This window comes from Polychytrium aggregatum (assembly GCF_025602895.1).
Source record: "Polychytrium aggregatum strain JEL109 chromosome Unknown BJ171scaffold_12, whole genome shotgun sequence".
NCBI classification, from domain to species: Eukaryota; Fungi; Chytridiomycota; class Chytridiomycetes; order Polychytriales; genus Polychytrium; species Polychytrium aggregatum.
In genome coordinates this window covers 627,011-645,000 of record NW_026516214.1, presented here as the reverse complement: position 1 = coordinate 645,000, position 17,990 = coordinate 627,011, and the positions used below count along the sequence as shown (strand labels likewise).

General features: G+C 59.4%; 5 protein-coding genes across 5 annotated transcripts; 3 read left to right on the top strand and 2 right to left on the bottom strand.

Moving 5' to 3' along the window:
- Positions 1-186: 186 nt before the first annotated feature.
- On the top strand, positions 187-6,819 carry BJ171DRAFT_612743 (Vinculin family-domain-containing protein; the record flags this gene model as incomplete). Its single annotated transcript, XM_053115296.1, has 12 exons — positions 187-253; positions 591-758; positions 1,013-1,557; positions 1,881-2,031; positions 2,155-2,805; positions 2,934-3,131; positions 3,410-3,760; positions 3,941-4,588; positions 4,741-4,941; positions 5,030-5,572; positions 5,752-6,032; positions 6,205-6,819. 12 exons carry the CDS (start codon positions 187-189, stop codon positions 6,706-6,708), a joined length of 4,308 nt encoding a protein of 1,435 aa, XP_052968232.1. The 3' UTR covers positions 6,709-6,819.
- BJ171DRAFT_41979 (uncharacterized protein) lies at positions 6,820-8,065 on the bottom strand. Its single transcript, XM_053107405.1, has one exon. It carries the CDS (start codon positions 7,897-7,899, stop codon positions 6,931-6,933), a length of 969 nt encoding a protein of 322 aa, XP_052968231.1. The 5' UTR covers positions 7,900-8,065; the 3' UTR covers positions 6,820-6,930.
- BJ171DRAFT_422299 (3-isopropylmalate dehydrogenase) lies at positions 8,042-9,652 on the bottom strand (the record flags this gene model as incomplete). Its single annotated transcript, XM_053107542.1, has 4 exons — positions 8,042-8,271; positions 8,436-8,855; positions 9,029-9,349; positions 9,481-9,652. 4 exons carry the CDS (start codon positions 9,650-9,652, stop codon positions 8,042-8,044), a joined length of 1,143 nt encoding a protein of 380 aa, XP_052968230.1.
- Positions 9,653-10,187: 535 nt separating this feature from the next.
- On the top strand, positions 10,188-11,881 carry BJ171DRAFT_42012 (mitochondrial carrier domain-containing protein). The gene is made up of 4 exons (XM_053107420.1): positions 10,188-10,395; positions 10,601-10,785; positions 10,911-11,603; positions 11,781-11,881. The coding sequence occupies exons 1-4, from the start codon at positions 10,281-10,283 to the stop codon at positions 11,853-11,855; spliced, it is 1,068 nt and encodes a 355-aa protein (XP_052968229.1). The 5' UTR covers positions 10,188-10,280; the 3' UTR covers positions 11,856-11,881.
- Positions 11,882-12,571: 690 nt separating this feature from the next.
- On the top strand, positions 12,572-16,083 carry BJ171DRAFT_498863 (large subunit of biosynthetic type acetolactate synthase). The gene is made up of 6 exons (XM_053110416.1): positions 12,572-12,817; positions 12,981-13,138; positions 13,376-13,711; positions 13,995-14,719; positions 14,856-15,439; positions 15,573-16,083. The coding sequence occupies exons 2-6, from the start codon at positions 13,035-13,037 to the stop codon at positions 15,876-15,878; spliced, it is 2,055 nt and encodes a 684-aa protein (XP_052968228.1). The 5' UTR covers positions 12,572-12,817; positions 12,981-13,034; the 3' UTR covers positions 15,879-16,083.
- Positions 16,084-17,990: the final 1,907 nt, after the last annotated feature.

The following is a 17,990-nucleotide window of genomic DNA, read 5'->3' as shown; positions in this document are numbered from 1 at the left end:
TCGATTGTGCGTCTCGGATCCGACCCGAAGCGCCGACTGCATCGCGGACAAGCGTTCGCACTCGCACTTGCACTCGCACTCGCCCTCGCTCCATTCCAGTACGTTTCCAGAGCGCCCGGCCAACCGCCGCGTTGGGCTCAACCAAAACTTCTCCGCTCGCCAACTCGCCCTCCAGCGCAACCGCCAATGCACACCAAGACCTCACGCCAGGTACTTTCGCCCCTCGCCGACGCCGTCACCGGGCTGATCGGAGGTAAGCCATGCTGCAGAGGCACGCGGCGCGGTTGCATGAACACTTTGTCAGCGAAACGGCGGTGATGGCGAGAATCCGTGCGCTTTCTCATGCCGCGTGGCCGAGTGCGCATCCGGAGCCTCGCGAAGGACAGCATTTGTCATCGGTGCCTCACCTTGGGCCGATTCGGATGCCCGGGGCCTGCGAGCGGGGCTGGAAACCCACCCGAGCGCAAGGGCAGGCGAGATTGCGTGTCGTTTGCAGCGACAGAGCGTCATGCTGATCGTGGCACCGAGCCAGTGGGCAAGTATCTGCGCTTGCGCTAACCCCCGATCGCTCTGCTGCCTCGATTTCAAAGTGGTCTCGGAGTGTGAAATCAACGACACGGGGCTGCCTGATCTCTCTCAGGTAGCGCTGGTCGTGGACGAGCAGATCAAGAACCTCGTGGGTATCGGACGGAAGATCCAGGAGGGACCCTCGGCCGATGAGACCTTCAAGAAGGAGATGCCGCTGGCGTCGGAAGCAGGTAGAGTGCTCCACCAGCGGTACCGCGCTTGCATCGGGCGATTAGAAAGCGCGAGGCAGCATCGTTGGCGGCATGGTACTTGGCCGTGCGTGGGACTGGGTTGGCAAGGCGCTGTTCAAGACGAGAGCCTGTGGCTGTGGACATGCAAGCACTGATGCAGAAGCGGCGCCATGCAAGCCCAGCGTCACTCGAGAAGAGTGTGTCATTGCCGTCATGCGGCTCTACAGACTAATCATGTCCGCCATCTGCTCCAGTGAGCAAGTGCTCCAAGCTCCTGCTCGCCTCCACAACTGAGCTGCAAAAGGACCCCAAGTCAGTCTCTGGGCGGAACTGTCTCCTTGAGGCTGTGAAGGGAATCCTCGTGGGAACGACCCAGGTCCTTAACGTCCACGATGACCTTGAGGTCCGCAAGATCGTCAAGAGCTCGCAGCAGTGCCAGAGCTATCTGAACTCGATCATCGAGCTCGCTGCCAAGGTGCCCGACCCGGCCGTCAGCCAGGAACTCCTCCGCACCATCGCCCGGACCTCGCAGACCTTCGTCTCGCTCGCGCAGATGACCACCCGGCGTCTTGACGAGCTTGTCCTGGAGCTACTTCAGGCCCGGCTCAAGGTCGACATCGGCGTGCTTACGCGTGAGAGCCCGCTGCTCATCAGCTCCTGCAAGCTGGCTCTCAGCAAGTCCAGCGACGAGACGAAGCGCTACTCGCTCGAGCACTCCAGCCGGCGTCTGATCGAGGCTTGCCATGACATTGAAATCGTGGTTCAGTGGAGAGAGGAAGAGCAGGCCATGCCGCAGGATGTACGTAGGCTCTGCTCGCTCGTCGTACTTCCAGAAGGGCAGCATGGCATACACTCAGGAAAGCATGGATCGTCGGGATGGTGTCCAATGGCGCGACCAAAATACGCGACAGAGATTTCGAGTCGTTGCTGACCATTGGCTTGCCTCATTGTGCAATCACCGGACTGCTATATCGTCCATTCTATCCGCTCTATTCATTCCATCGATTCTATTCATTCCATCGATTCTATTCATACTCTCCATTCTATCCATTCTATCCATTCTATCCATTCTATCCATTCTATCCATTCTATCCATACTCTCCATTCTGTTTCGCCAAACAGCACCGTGTCTTGCTTGACAGCCAGATCCAAAAAGCTCAGCAGCTGAACTCCAAGCTGATCGATGCGACCAACACAGAGGCAACCAAAGTCATGCTCTTCACGCAGCAGGAGCGAAGCAATATCGTCGACCAGATCCTCGAGCGCTCGAAAGGTATGAGTGGCAGCACCGTTGGCGCTGGCTGCATCGCCATGTCCTTCAGAGAGAAATCGCTCCGCTTTGGAGCCGCCCGCGCCTCCCTCCGGCTGCTCAATGCATCTACCGCTGCTCTATCAGATGTAATTTCCCAGTTTGAGCCCTCGACGGTCAAGCAGCAAATCGAGTGCATCATGTCCAATCTCGAAACGTGCCAGTCACGGGTTCAAAGGAACGTGAACAATCTGCTGGGCGACCCTTCAAACGAGCTGCTCAAGCAAGACCAGTGTCAACTACTCCAGTACGAAACCAAGGCTTTGGAGTCGCTACCAAGCTATCTGAACCAGGGGCTCATCGCTAATCTCTCCTCGTCCTTCAACCAACTCGGGGACCTCGAGAACCCAACCGCCATCATCAGTATCCTTAATGCTGGCGTGGTCAACAGTGATAAGCCTGGCGATCGAGCACGACCCGACTTGGCGACGGTGACCCAAGCGTTTGACGCCGAAGCCGACAAAATGATCCACCTGGTCTCAAAGGCACTCAATCAAAGCGGCAAGGCCGACTACCAGCGCGTCCAGCAGATTGGTCTCTATCGCGATCGGCTCTCAAGCCTGCAGAGCGCACTAACCGAGGCCGCCCAGATCGTTGCCGACAGCCCGAGCGACCAGGCAGCCAAAACCCACTTTGGCATCGTGTGCAAAGCGTGGCAGGAGGGTGTCAAGGAGCTTCAGAACCTGACCGTTGTCGAGGAAGGGCTATTCCAGACCTCGGACCTCTTGGCCGGGCTGAGTATGTATCTTGGCGTCGGAGGCAGTGCACAAGGCAGACCACCCGTTCTGACATGCGAGCCTCGACTGGTGGCCATGTTCTGATTCCGCCCCAATTGACTCTGTCCATCTCCACGCACCGGCATCTAGACCTCAAACGGGAGACCCACGCTGGCCACATCCGAGAGGCAAGGCGACTCAGTTCTGATTCTGGCTTGAAGAGCAACACCCTTGGGCTCCTTGCCTGTGCCAATCAGTGTCTCTCGATCGCCAAGCGCGAGTCGGACAACACCGAGGACCCACAGTACCGCGAGCAACTTGCTGCCAACATGAACAAAATCCGGAGAGGTGAGGCGCATGCATGACTCTTTGGGTGCTGCTCGGCCCGCGCTGAACGATCGACTTTCGTCGCTTCAGTTGGCTCCACACAGAGCGAGATATGGGTTAGCAATGGAGCGTTGTTGCAATGGAGCGTTGTTGCAATGGAGCGTGGACTAAAATCAAGGGCGAGCACATACGTCCTCGTGCGCTACATGCCCATGATCGCCGGTGTTTGCGGCCCGGCGTAGCCAATGATTGACGCGGGTTGCACTTGCTTGGAATGACTCGATCGATTCGCACGTCAGACTCGAGTATGCTCGACCAATCCATGATGCAGCCCAACGGCAGCCTCAACTACCAGCCGCTGTTCCAATGGATCGACAACTCGATCGATGAGATGCAAAAAGTCGAGAAGCTCATCAAGTCCAACCACTGCATCCCGGCTTCCGCCGCTCAGTCCTCCCAGAACGAAGAGATCTGGAAGATCGCGCCTCCAGCGCCTCCCTGTGCCGAGAACACAGCCAAGAGAGTCAAGAAGATCGTTGATGTAGGCAGGCAGCTCAACAACGCAGCGCAAAGCGCAGATGCCGCTGCCATGACGCAGCTGAGCAAGGAGTATGGCGACCTGATCGACTCGCTCAAGGAGTACACCCAGGGTAGGCAGACGATCTTGCCGCCGATATGCCTCATTCCTTCCGCTGCTGCTCTGACTGGTGGTGATCACCTTGAGCAAGACGCCACCCCCTCCCCCTGTGGAATCGACGCAATCACTTACATTCGCGCTTGTGTGGCGAAAACAACAATGGTTTTGTGCGTGTACTCCATCGACGACACAGACTTGATGGAGACGATATTCCCGGCCGGCGAGGCCAGGGAGCAGGCCGAGACAAACAAGTACCTCGACAACATCTGTGTGGCCAACGAGCGCATCCAGGAGGCCTGTCGAGAGCTCGCAGCATCGCCATCCACAACAAAGGCACAGTCCGAAGTGGGTCAGTTGATCCCCTACGTCGACCAGTCACTCAACCAACTCTCGGCACACGTCAACCAGAGCCTTGTGGTGGGACTTTCGGACTCGCTGAAGAGCACTCGCCTCGACTCTGGCGACACCAACCTCGGTGCGCTCTATAGCATCGCCAGCAGCGGCGCCGAGATTGTCCCCAGGACACTCGAAGCCAAGAAGAAGGACTTTTTGGCGGAAAGCGAGCAGCTGGGCGACAAGGTGTTGATGGCCATGGACGCCATATCGAGTGCCTCGCCCAAGGTGGCCCAAGAGGTTGCTCGCCTCCACGCAAGATCCATCGGCCTCGCCTCGGTGATCGGCAAGAGTGCCCAGAATGTGGCCAAGCACTGCGAACTCGACAAGTCCAAGAAGGATCTGAAGCAAGCGTGCGAGGAGTACCACAAAACCTGCGACGACATTGGAGAGCTCCTCTATGGAAATGATGGCGCCTTTGGCGAAGCACCCCTGCTGGAGGGAGCGAGTGAGTGTACTCCACTTGGAAATGCGACAGCTGCATATCATATGCCATGACGCTGTGACGTTTCACATCGTGTTGTTCCGCATCCGATCGCATCGCATCATATCTGCGTATCTTGACCGGCGCCGGTTTCTTTGCCAAATGCTTTTCTGCAGAGACACTCTTTGGGCAGAAGCTCGATCGTGTTGTGGCAGCACTGTCCTCCGGTGCATCGCCGGAAAGTGTCGAAGCAGCCCTTCCCGAGTCCGCGCTCGTGGCAAAGTATTACATCGACCACATGGACAAGCACGCCAGCCGAGTCCCGGATGAAGAGCAAAGAGCCAGACTCAAGTCGCAGGTTGCGGCAATCAAGCGAGGTAGTGTAGTATGTCGAAGTGATACGCATTCCCCCGTATCAACGCCCTCGAACGTAAAAGATACCGACATTTGCTTCGCATTTCACAGGATACGAGGAGTTTGTCCAGGAGGCACGAGAACAGGCCAAGCTCAGTCCCTCGCAACGCTCGAGTCTGACAAAGAGCAGGGAGGCACTGGCTTCGGAGGTCGAGTCGCTCAGCGAGGCGCTCTATGCTAACCACCCCGGGTCAGCCTGGAAGCGACCTGCTCTATCTCGGGCCTGCGAACCTCCACCGCTGCCGGTGATCGAGGAGGTACACACTGCAGAGACACAACCCGAGCCAATACCTGTATCTGAGTCAATCTCGGCACCGGAGCCATCGGCGTCAGAGACAGAGGCACAGACAGCGGCAACGGCCGAGGTCGTCCAACCCAGCAAGACCCTCGAGAATGTCGAAAGCTTTATTCAAGAGGTCGGCACGCTCTTGGCTTTGGATACACCGCTGGCTGCAGAGCAGCTGAGAGCAAAGACGGCCGAGCTGCCCAGGCTCTTGGAGGAGTATGCGGCGTTTGTGCAGTTCGAGAAGCGCAATGCCCTCGATCCAATCTACGAGCGGCAGCTGGATCTAAAGTTGGGCGAGCTTGAGAAGCGTACGTTGGACAGTGCAGTGACTCTGTGTCTGGGCTTCCATCCATAGTTCTGTTGTCGCACTGCTGGCGATGCGCAAGTATCCATCTCGGACCCTTGTAGGTCCTGACAATACTGCTTCTCTCCCCCCTTCCTCTGCTCCAAACCGCTTTGCTGCTCGGTGTCGACACGATGCACCCAGTGGTCCCGATGGTCACAGGCTCGGCCCTGGGCACGCTGGACCTTGGTACTCTGAAGCAATGCATCGGCAAGATCACAAACCAGCTCAAGGACATTGGTGCTATCATCAAGAACAACAACCCCGGTCTCGCCACCACGGCGTCAGGGCAGCCTAGTGGCAGCCAGGACAGCGGCCCGACGTTGGAGGAGATTCAGAAAGAATATGGCGACGAGGTCGTGATTGTGGACTCTGAAGCACCGCAACTGCTGGACGAGGACGAGGCCAAGGCCAGCCCGATCAAGGTGAGCAGAATCATGGGCGCTGGCAGCCATGCTCCATGCCCTTGGGTGCTCCCCGGTCGAGCGACAGATACTCTTGCATCGGATACTCACGCCCATGTTCGTGCTGCTCTCACGAATCGCTCTAACTTCGCCTGCACATCACTCCTGCATCGCTCACACCGCAACGCCGCAGGCTGCAGCCCAGGAACTCAAAGTACTTTCGTCCACCTGGACCTCGGAGGAGAATCCGGTCATCGATTACTCCAACCAGCTGTCGAACCTGATGCACAACTTGTCCCAGCACCACCATGAGCTCACGAGGCGGGGAGGCGCTCAGGCCAAGAAGGAGTTTATCGAAACGGGACGGGCCATCCTGGCCGCTGCCAACGAACTCTGCCGCCATGCCGTTGGTTTGGCGGGCCACTGCACCGACCGACGTCTGCGCAACCAGCTGCAGAGCACGACCGATCGCATCCAGAGCCTGTCGAGCCAGCTCAAGATCGTCACGGCCGTCAAGGCCAGTGCCCCTGGCGATGCCGATCGCGACGACCAGCTTATCGGATGCGCAACCAACCTGATGGCCAGCGTCCTGGCCTGTCTGCGCGAATGCGAGAGCGCCAGTCTGCGGAGCCAGGGTGCCGGCATGAAGTTCCGCAAGATCTACTACAGACGCAAGCAATTTGGCAGCAGCGACTGAGCTGCTGCAGATGGCATTGGGGAGGGGAATAAACTGTTCGAGGGCGCTGGGAATACAGAGACGATTTCACCTGTCGGGCCGGCCGGTTGGTTGGGCACGCATGCTGAAGCTGCGCTGAATCTAGACCCATCCGGCGCATCACAAAATCTTATGTGGACTCGAGGATGTGCATTCTCGGAGTCCATAACGACAGAAGGAATAAAGTTCGGGATGTCCCGCTTTTTATTGCAAATTGCTTATGTCTTCGCGATCAAAGCACCGACATTTCGAGGTATGGTGGTGGCTCTGTTTAGGAATGCGACGGAAATCACAGTGGCGGATTAGGAACGAACAGACCAAGTGAACGGGCGGTCCAAAGTGAACGAGCAGGACACGGCGCCCTACCTTTGGGAGACGGATTGACTGGCTGGTGGGCGAGCTTACTTGCCGCAGTTGCACTTGCCGGCGGCGCACTGGCAGTTGGAGCAGCTGCAGGAGGTGCAAGTACCTTGTTCGGGACCGGGCATGTTGAGCAAAAGACGATCGGTTGAAGAGTTGGCAGATGAGACTGTTGGAGCGAGGCTGGATGGGGAGGCTGGGACTGGACGAGCCGGGCCTGGCTTTATATGGGCGGCCTGAGTCATTTTGGCGGCTGGAGCGGGGACGGGAGCCGGCAGGTGGCCCGATCCGCTGGACCACGCGGTGGCGTCTGCGGCCTCGCAGAGCTCGCTCATGTTGCGCAGAGAGGAGGAGGGGGGACCTGTTTGTGGTGTCGAGGGTGCCTGCTGCGACATTGATCGGTTGCTGTGTTTTTGCGCTTGGCTGGCATTTTGGGGCTTGGTCGGGGAAGTCTCTGGCAGTGGGTCGCATTTCTCGCGCAGAACCGAGGCAGCGTCCTGACGACTTCCTGGACAGAGAACCAAGAGAGACGGAGGAGGGGGGTCTTGGCCGCGGGGCGGCGGGGTGGTCTTGTGCCAGGGTGTCCAATCTGCGGGGCCAGTCTGGACTGCGGTCTGAACAGCGAGCCAACGTGGAGGAAGGCGCCTGGGCTGCGCTGGGCGGTGGCTGCCTCTGTTCGCAGGCAGGCGGTGTTTGCTGGCAGCGGAACTGATGTGATGAATTGCAGTGCCGTGGATTACGGTCGATGACGGACGGCGTGGGACAGACACCCACAGAAATGGCTGGTTGGGGCAATCGCAGCACCTCTGGCATTGCAGGGAGACAAGTATGTTTTGGTCTGAGCTGTGACAGACTATGTATACAAAAAAATCTACACAGGTGCCACCACGGGCATCTGGTCGGGAAATCATGCAGTGCGGGCTCATGCCGCGACGGCGCTGGCGCTGGCAAGCACTCAGAGGTTTTGCAGAAGGGGGATCAGGATGGAGATGACAGCATCGCCGATCTGCGAGGTGGTGGCGGAACCGCCGAGGTCGCGGGTGCGCAGACCCAGACCGCCGTCCTCCTGGTTGTCCAGAACCTTCTCGACGGCATCTTCGACGGCCTTGGCTTCAGCCTCCAGGCCGAGCGAGTAACGCAGGAGCATGGCGGCGCTGAGAATGGTGCCGATCGGGTTCGCAATGCCTATGATGGGTAGAGCGAAGCAAAGCAGTGAGCAACAATGCGCCAGAGGAGCGAGCATCGACCCTATCGAGCAAATGCATAGATCCCAGCGACACGACAAGAACACCGCAGGGAGAGTGGCAGCGGCTCCCAGACACGGTCAATTGCTTTGGACAAGCGCTTACCTTGGCCGGCAATGTCGGGGGCAGAGCCGTGGATGGGCTCGTAGAGGCCAACGCTCTTGGAGCCCCAGCCGTTCAGACTGGCCGAGGGCAGCAGACCCAGCGAGCCAGGAATGACCGAGGCCTCGTCGGAGAGAATATCACCAAACATGTTCTCGGTCAGGACGACGCCGTTAAGCTTGCGGGGGGTGTTGATCATGTGCATGGCGGCCGAGTCGACGAGGTTGTGGGAGAGCTTGACCCGGGGGAACTCCTTCTCGATGGTCTCGGTAGCCACGCGGCGCCACAGGCGGGAGGTGGCCAGGACGTTGGCCTTGTCGATGGACATGATGGGCTGAGGCGGCGAGGTGAGCATAGCGAGCTCGCCGGCAATGCGGGTAATGCGCTGAACCTCCTCAACAGAGTAGGACATGGTGTCGTAGGCTGGGGAAACGAGAGCGGATATAGGCAACAAGTCAGTCGGATGCAGTCGGGCCCACAGCAAGAGATGCAAACAAAGCCAACCGGCGTGATCTGGACGCAGCCTCGGGCGGAATCAGCACCGGCATCACCTGTTGCCAGCGAAACGAGAGCAGCAGCAGATCCGAGATGCTTACCCTGGCCATTGGTCTCTTCCTCGCGCTTGCCAAAGTAGATGCCGCCGGTCAGTTCGCGGACAACAATGAAATCAGTGCCCTTGACCAGATGCTCCTTGAGGGGCGACAGCTGGACGAGCGACTTTGACGGGAAGCGGCACGGGCGGATGTTGGCAAAGAGATCCAGCTCCTTTCGGATATCGAGGAGACCCTGCTCGGGGCGAGGAGGCTTGGGGCACTCGGCGGTGGCGGGACGGGGCCATTGCGGACCGCCAACAGCACCAAGGAGGATGGCGGCGGCAGCCTGGCAAGACTTTTTGGTCTGCTCAGGGAAGGGAGAGCCTGCGAGACAAGGGAGGCGACAGATGAGCGGGGAGAGGATCACACGGCCTGTCGACAGTGCAGGCGATGCGAGTGCAAGTGCAAGTGCGAGTGAAAGTGCAGGCGGTGCAAGTCAAGACCGGGTTGCTTACCGGTGGCATCGATGGCACAGCCGCCGAGCAGCTCCTCCTTGAAGTTGAAGGACAGATTCAGGGCCTGCGATCGGACCTGGGAGACGGCCTCGAGGACCTTCTTGGCTTCGGCGACGACCTCGGGGCCGACGCCATCGCCGGGCAGAAGAACGATATCAGCGACGGTGGCCATGGCAGAGCAGCTGGAGCGAGGATCGAGGATGGAGGATCGAGGATCGAGGAAGAGCAGGACGGAGGTGGGAGAGCAGCTCGAGCGGGGATGAGCGGCCCTGATAAAGGCGCGGCGGGCTCGGGCGACACGGGAGGTGATTGGCCCGGGGGAGCCGCGACGCATCCCGGGAGCGCCCGAGATTCAGACTCCGTCGCAGTGGCCGCCTGCCATATTGGGCGTGCTTCTCGGGCAGTCTCGGCACGCTCTCGGGCAGTCTCGGCATGTCCTCGGGCGGTCTCGCCGCGCCGTTGGCTCTCTTATCAGTGGGCCTTTGTGGCACACGAGCCCTGCAACAGTGGGCCCGTCCCCACTCCCCAGCTCCTGTCCATCACCTGCTGCACCATGGCCGTCTTTTTTTTCCCCCCTCTCGTCCCGCCCGTCGTCGTTACCGCCCGCTCATAAGCCGAGACCACCCCCCGGACCACCCCTCAAACCACCCTCGGTTTTCCAGCGACTCCTCCAGCCGCCTCTGCGCCTCCCACATCCCCCTCTCTCGGCGATCCTCTCTGAGCCCGACTTCTCAGCCTCTGCCGTCTCTCCCCCTCACTCTCCACTGTCTCTCCCCTCTCTTTCGCTGTCTCTCACCACCATGGACTTGGCTTCCCGAGTAGTCTCGCCCGAGTCGGTCTCGTCAAAGCCCGTCAAGGCCGTCAGCATTGCACGCCAGCACGGCCATCACTTGACCGAATTCCAACGGGTTCGAAGTGAGTGCCTGTCTGTTTTGTTTGTCCGAGGGGATCAGCGTACCATTGGGCACTCTTGATTGCGTCCAAGTTCCATCAACCGATGAATCTCCCCACGGCGGTGCTGGTCCTCCGCCTCGGCTGACCATGGCTCACAACAACAACCCTCCCTGTCCGCGACTGACCACTGCTCTCGAATGATCGCCCGTGGAATGCTTGCCAACAGACAACTTCCTCTCCGGCGGCCTCGCCCTGTCGTGTGCCTATGCCCTGGTCCATCCCCTCGACACCTTCAAGACACAGCAGCAGGCCACCGCCGGCGTCCGGAAGCTCAACCTGACCTTTTCCCGCGAGACCATGCGGATTCTTGGAAAGGGCTTCTTCACCAGCATCCTCGGTGCTGCTCCTCAGGTTCGTGGCGCCGTTCACACGCCGCCTCTTCCACCCACCCCTTCACAAACCCCGATCGTTCAACCACCCCTCGCTACCAACCCCAGCCAACCGAAACTAACCGAGGCGCTTTTCGGCTGCTGCAGGGCGGTCTCCGTCTGGCGACATACGAGTTTGTGCGCTCGCATCTCAGCAAGACCCACCCGACCCCCTACGACTCGATTCCACAGCTCAACCCAATGATGTCCTCGGCCATCTCGGCGGTATGCGGCGACACGGTCTCGTCCATCATCAAGGTTCCTCGTGAGGTCATCACTGCTCGTCTCCAGACCGCACACCTCGTCTCCTCAGTCCCGGGCCACAAAGTCACCACCCTCTCGATCGTCAACCATATCATGCACACCGAGGGTCCTGCCGGCTTCTTCCGAGGCTTCTGGTCAACAACTCTGCGCGACTGGCCCTTCATGGTCATCCTCTTCACCACATACGAGTCCTTCAAGCAGATCCACACCTCCATACCCCCGTACTATGCCCTGTCCGAGGGCTACGACGACGACGACGACATTCCCATCCCGACCCTCAAATCCACCCTCTTTGGCGGTCTGTCCGGTGCCCTGGCGGGCTTCTGCACCACTCCCTTTGACATGATCAAGACCAAGGTCATGACCGCCACCAAGGCCCAGGCTGGTGGCCGGGTCCGCATGTGGCAAGTGGCTGCCCAGATCCTGGAGCAGAGACGAGCCGAGCTGGCCAAGGCCGGAGTCAGCCCCCGGGGACTGGTCGGTCGCTTGAAGGCCTACGACGTTTTCTTCACTGGCGCGACCGCTCGCAGCACCTGGGTATGTAGCCATTCATAACATGACATTGGAGCGGAAACGGCTGCCGATGGCACATGGCTCTGCTTGAACACTGCCGTGGATGCAAGACGCAGTCATTCGCAAATCCAGCAACTGGGCGGGTCATGATGCACCGACCTCGCTGACACATTACTCTTGCTTCTCCAATCCGATCTCCAGTGGATGCTGGTCATTGGCGCATTCTTTCCGATCTACGAACGAACAAAGGAGGCCCTCCGAGACATGTCCGACTGAGGGTTTGGTCGAGCGTAGCAATAAAAATGGAGAACAAAAGCGGGCCTGGTTTGTACTTTTTCTGGCTGCCGCCGCTATCCCTGTGGATGGCCATCGGCTCTCCCGTTTGCACTCCCACGCGGTGGGCTGGCGGCGACTCGCAATCGGCTCTGAGCACCTCTCTCAACTTCTGTGAACCATACTGTTCCTCTTCCCGACTTGGCCCGCCGCATCGAACGATTCCGGTCATGGCTTTTCCTCTCTCCTTGCTGGTACAGCCAGTTAATTTCCTCGATATCTTGCGGATGCCCGGTCCAGCCGTGCTCCAGAAAACCCGGTACTCTAATGAAGCCTCATACAGCTTGTTCAGAACAATACGGGGCAGTGCGTCCCGAGAGTCCCTCAGCGGATTTGGTTGGTTTTGGAAGCGCGGCGTTGAACAGACCCGGCCGATCCCATGTGCTGCGCGTCTTCGTTCCCATCCCCTGCCTCTGTAGTGACGGGCCGACGCACTCACTCGCACCACCATGCCGGTGTGCTCTTCATTTCGCAGCGCCTCCCGCCGGTCACAGCACACCCACCGTAACCCGCATCACCAGCCGACTCGAACATCCGTCCACCCAGACCCGGCGCTCTCTCGGCCCGCCTCCCGGACCGACTGATGCATCTCGTCTGCGCAGTCACATGCGTCACCAGCGCCACGCCTTGCTGGACCCTGTGCGACCGCGCACGGCGCACAAGGCCACTGTCGGGCAAACCCGGCGCCGGGCGATCCCGGGATGATGCAGTTGGCTCATCCACGCAGTGTTGTGCCTAAAGTCGCATGATCAGCCGCACCGCCGTCACCTGACACTCACGCTTGTGCGATAAGATCGGCCCCGACCGTTTTTTTCGCAATATCAAGCACCGACACCTGCCCTCGACACTGCTCTGCCTCCTGCTCCATCTGCTGCTGCTCGATCTCCTCGCGGGCTCTGTCGCTGGTAGGCATGGCCTGCACCGTGGCTACCGCTTGTGCTGCTCCTGCTGCGTGTCTTGTCATTCGGGGAGAGTGGCCTGTGCTGTGTGCTCGTGTGCGCTGTCTCTGCCGCTGGCAAGCTGCAGACCTTCTCACCCTCTCTGCCCTCCAAATCCAACACCCGCCAGCTCCCACTTCCATAATCCGCGCATACCTGGACACCACAACAAACACTCGCTATCATGCTGGCATCGTCCCTGCGATCCTCCTCCCGTCGGTGGCTTGCGCCCACCTCCATTCCCTCGACTCGCTCAGCGGCTCTCCTGGCTCGCCACAAGCACTCTGGGTAAGACCTCGTTCTCGGCAGCTGTGGTGGCGGATCATGTTGGCTGCGTCGGTCACGCACGTCATGGCATCAGTCCACTCGGCGCTGGTGGTGGTCACCGCAGCACACCGATAATTCGGATCCACATACATCGTTGTTTCGTTGCTAAACGAAAGAGCCGACTGCGCTGCTGCAGCTTTTGCTGCTTGGGCGATCCGATGGCGCTGCGTACTAATGGTGCTGCATCCTCCCGTTCAGTGCTGCCGAGGCATCGGCCCAGCCCGCCAGCAGCTGCACCGTTGGCCCCCGATCCGCACACAAGCCCCTGAAGCGCCCGACGATCTCGACCCAGACGCCCCGGGAACGGCCCAAGTCCTTCGAGCCCGTCACCGACACCACCTTCGTGGGCCTGACCGGCGGCCAGATCTTCCACGAAATGATGCTGCGTCAGGGCGTCGAGATGGTCTTTGGATATCCCGGCGGTGCGATCCTTCCTGTCTACGACGCCATCCACAACAGCGACTACTTTGACTTTGTTCTGCCGAGACACGAACAAGGCGCCGGTCATATGGCCGAGGGATATGCCCGTGTGACGTGAGTGTCCGCTGATAAGATAGTCCGTGGCATGACTCGCGTGCGGTGGTGTGGCTGCTGCCTGCGCAGCGATCGGAGGCATGTGCGCATCTGCGATCGCCATCGTGCCGGCAGCCAGAGAAGCTGCCTGGCCAGAGAACGAGTCTGCCGATCCAGCTGCATCCGCGCCATGCGATAGTCTGCCCTCGCCACTCACCCGCTGCTTCGGCTCCCGCTCTCCTGTCGCATCCTCCTCTGTCTATGCGCATCGATCTGCTTGGCTGTCGACATGGTCGGCCTCCAGCGGCAAGCCCGGTGTCTGCTTGGTCACCAGTGGACCTGGCGCCACCAACATGGTCACCCCCCTGCAGGACGCCCTCTCCGACGGCATTCCCATGGTCGTCTTCTGTGGCCAGGTCCCCACAACGGCCCTCGGCACGGATGCTTTCCAGGAGGCCGATGTCGTCGGCATCACCCGATCGTGCACCAAGTGGAACGTCATGGTCAAGGACATCACCGAGCTGCCTCGCCGCATCAATGAGGCCTTTGAGATTGCCACCTCGGGTCGGCCCGGCCCCGTCCTCGTCGATCTCCCCAAGGACGTCACCGCCTCCGTTCTGAATCGCCCCATTCCCGGAGGCGTGAACGGCATGAAGTCCAACATTCCCTCGACACGCGCTCCCTTCCCGCCCCTGGTCGACAACACCGAGATTTCGCCTGCTGCCCGCGAGGCCATCGACAAAGTTGCCCATCTCCTGAATCGGGCCAAGAAGCCCATCCTCTACGTTGGTGGCGGCATCATGAACTCGCCCGATGGCCCCAAGATGCTCAAGGCCCTGGCGCACAAGGCCAACGTCCCTGTGACCACCACCATGCAGGGCCTGGGTGCCTTTGATGAGCTGGATCCTCTCTCGCTGCATATGCTTGGCATGCACGGCAGTGCCTATGCCAACCTGGCGATGCAGTCGGCTGACTTGATCGTTGCCCTGGGTGCCCGCTTCGACGACCGTGTCACCCTCAACCTCGACAGTAAGTCTCAGCGCTGCTGTCGTCTGCTATATGGGTGCATGTCACCTCCTACTCGCTCTCCGGGGTGCGGTGCCTGTCGGTTGTCGTGCTGCAACTGACGCTGTGGACGGCGTCTGCCTTCCTGTTTCCATGGCAGAGTTTGCCCCTGCCGCCAAGGCCGCCTCCCGTATGGGCCGCGGTGGCATCGTCCACTTTGAGATCATGCCCAAGAACATCAACAAGACTGTCAACGTGGACGTGGCCGTCGAGGGTGACGTCACTAACAACATCAAGCATCTGATCCCCTTGATCGAGAGCCGTCCTCGCAAGGCGTGGTTCGACCAGATCAGCCTCTGGAAAGAAAAGTACCCCTTCACCTTCACTCCCTCCGAGCCCGGACAGCCGCTCAAGCCCCAAGCCGTCATCCAGGAGCTGGACCGCCAGCTCTCGCACATGAAGGAGCACGCCGTCATCACCACCGGCGTCGGTCTGCACCAAATGTGGGCTGCGCAGTACTACACCTTCCGCCACCCGCACACCTGGATTTCCTCGGGCGGCCTGGGCACCATGGGCTTTGGCCTGCCTGCCGCCATCGGCGCCAAGTGCGGCGCCCCCGAGAAGATTGTTGTCGACATTGACGGCGACGCCTCCTTCTCCATGACCGGCATGGAGCTGATGACGGCCCGACAGTTCAACATTGGCGTCAAGGTTCTCATCCTCAACAACGATTTCCAGGGCATGGTACGTTGCGGTGCTGTCACTGCGGCTCTGCTGGAATCGACCGGCTGGAGGGAGAATGGCTCGTCCTGTGTGCCAGTTGCGCCCTGTGTGTCGAGTTCTGACGTTGCTCCTCGTTCATCCCCATCGCCACCAGGTTAAGCAATGGCAGGATCTCTTCTATGGAAAGCGGTACTCTGGCACGGTCATGTCCAACCCGGACTTTGTCAAGTTTGCTGAGTCGATGGGATGCAAGGGCCTGCGCGCCCGCACCATGGAGGAGCTGCCGGCCGTCATGGCCGAGTTCCTCGAGACCGAGGAGCCCGTCATCTTGGACGCCGTTGTCGAGAAGGACGAGCACGTCTACCCGATGGTTCCTGCCGGCAAGGCTCTGCACGACATGGTGCTCGGCTCGCAGAAGCTGGACGAACCTCAGTTCCAGAACTCGTTCATGGCCCCCTAAGCATATTTGCAATCGTATTCGCATTCGCGGGCGGTGCCATGGCCACCGGCAGTCGGACGGGAAAGCGAAGCCGACCACTTTTCTTGGTTTTTGGAAAGAAGTGACGTTTGTGAGCGCGGCGCCGGTTATATTGATAGGCCACAACGGAAGATTAGTGGCAATCCAATAAAAAACGGGACACCCGGGTTTTTGACCATTCATCGAATATTTTGTTACCCAATGTTATCGCGCGCTGGCCATGACCATTCGCCACACATCCGACTTTCGCACCGCCGCATTGCGATGCTACGCCCTCATCCATAGCCTGCGTAAGGTCGCCTCCATATTCAGTGTGTCCAAGAGCACCATCCATCGATGGCACCGAGGATGCAAGCTGGATGACCCATCCCGGGTCCCAGCTCGCAGATCCACTTTCTTCGAGCAGGCATGTCCAGTCATTCGCACCCTGATTGAACAGGACCCGTTCCAGACTGGTCCTGTGTTGCGATGCAAGCTCGAGTTCATCCTCCAGAGGAAAGTATCACTCTCACTCTGCCACACTGCCATCCACCGAGCAGGTCTCTCACACAAGAGGGCAACACACCTCTACAAGTCCAAGCGACTGGATGAGCGAGTGGCACAGTTCAGGGACGAGACCCGTTCCATCGACCCACGACGATTCGTTTTTGTCGACGAGACAGGGATCAGGAGATCCATTTTCCCTCTCTACGGATACTCACCGAAGGGTGCTCCGCTTCGCCAGCGCAATCACATGAAACACAAGTCCGTCTCGGCTGCATTTGCCATCAACCACTCTGGTGTGCTGCATCGCATGTACATCCCCACATCATTCAAGACACACTCGATGGTCGAGTTCTTTGAGCGAGCGAGCTTCCCAGACGACTCTGTGATTGTGATGGACAATGTCAGCATGCACAAGACAATGGCTGTCCTGGACTGCATCGAGCGCCGAGGATGGTCAGTGATCTTCACCCCACCTGCCTCGCCCGACTTCAATCCCATCGAGAACTTCTTTGGGATTGTGAAGCATCAGTACAGGAAGGCAGCAGCGCTGAATGCGTCCGAGGGGTTCAGAGTCGGGATGGTGACCCTGTTCGAGTCTGCCGTTCGGAGGGTGCTTCCAGATGTCTTCCCACGGCTGATTGAGCGAGCGATGCGCTTCTGGGGTCGAGTTCCCTCCAATCACTCCGCCATTTTCGCGTTCACATCCCTGGCTTGAACCTCTCGGCGATTTTTGAACAGGTCACTTCCCCAACCAGCCCGCAAAGACGGGCTCCTGCTCTCGGGTATAAATGCCACACCTTCGTCCTGCTGCTTTCTTCCCTCATCTCGCCTTGATCTGATCATCGCGCTATTGTACGATAAAGAGAAGTCTCTGCTCTGACCAGTACCACTGGCAGGCATCCAGCATCCTCTGCCCCCATGCCTCCGAAGCGTAAGGGTACCGGTGATGGCCAGCCTCGGCCACCCAGGCCCAAGAAAGCCAAGTCACAGTCGGAGCCTGTCTCTGGTTCGTATTCTGATCTCACGCATGCTTGGTCGTCTGTTGCTCCGTCGCTCACCACCACTGCTTCTGCAGATCCAATGGATGTCGATCCCACCGAGCCTGGTTCATCTACTTCCTCGAGTACTGGCAAGCGATGTCCCAAGTGCGATGGCACCGATCACGAGCGAAGCAACACCAGCAAATGTCCCAAATACCGGCCCCTCAAGAGTTCTGTCGTCCCACTCGTGGATGGAAGGTCATCCGCCCCTCAGTTCAGCTGCTTCAAGCAGACGATGGATGGCTGTTGTCTCAATCCCGCTCTCCGCGACAAGATCCAGGCCACCGTCGAGGCCATGACCCAGATCCAGTTCGAGGCATCCAGGCTGCTCAACCTGCACATCCTGAGGTGCATCGAGCAGGATCTTCCCGTCCCCGTCATCTCCAAGGCCACCCCTGCTTTCATCCGTCAATGCTTCAAGATCGTCCAGGACGGTGCCCTCTCGACGGCCAGGGACAACGAGAAATACAACGAGCATCTGGTCGCTTCCTTTCGCGACTACCAGACCACTCGGCACGCAGACCTGCCTCCGGCCCCTCGTCTGCCTGATGGTGCTCACAGTCAGCTT

Excerpts from the sequence above, each read along its gene's own strand:
- BJ171DRAFT_41979 (XM_053107405.1), bottom strand. The coding sequence starts at position 7,899 with ATGCCAGAGGTGCTGCGATTGCCCCAACCAGCCATTTCTGTGGGTGTC.
- BJ171DRAFT_42012 (XM_053107420.1), top strand. The coding sequence starts at position 10,281 with ATGGACTTGGCTTCCCGAGTAGTCTCGCCCGAGTCGGTCTCGTCAAAG. Across the intron at positions 10,396-10,600 it reads CGAATTCCAACGGGTTCGAA|ACAACTTCCTCTCCGGCGGC; the intron begins GTGAGTGCCTGT and ends GCTTGCCAACAG. Across the intron at positions 11,604-11,780 it reads CGACCGCTCGCAGCACCTGG|TGGATGCTGGTCATTGGCGC; the intron begins GTATGTAGCCAT and ends TCCGATCTCCAG.
- BJ171DRAFT_498863 (XM_053110416.1), top strand. The coding sequence starts at position 13,035 with ATGCTGGCATCGTCCCTGCGATCCTCCTCCCGTCGGTGGCTTGCGCCC. Across the intron at positions 13,139-13,375 it reads GCTCGCCACAAGCACTCTGG|TGCTGCCGAGGCATCGGCCC; the intron begins GTAAGACCTCGT and ends CCTCCCGTTCAG. Across the intron at positions 15,440-15,572 it reads ACAACGATTTCCAGGGCATG|GTTAAGCAATGGCAGGATCT; the intron begins GTACGTTGCGGT and ends CATCGCCACCAG.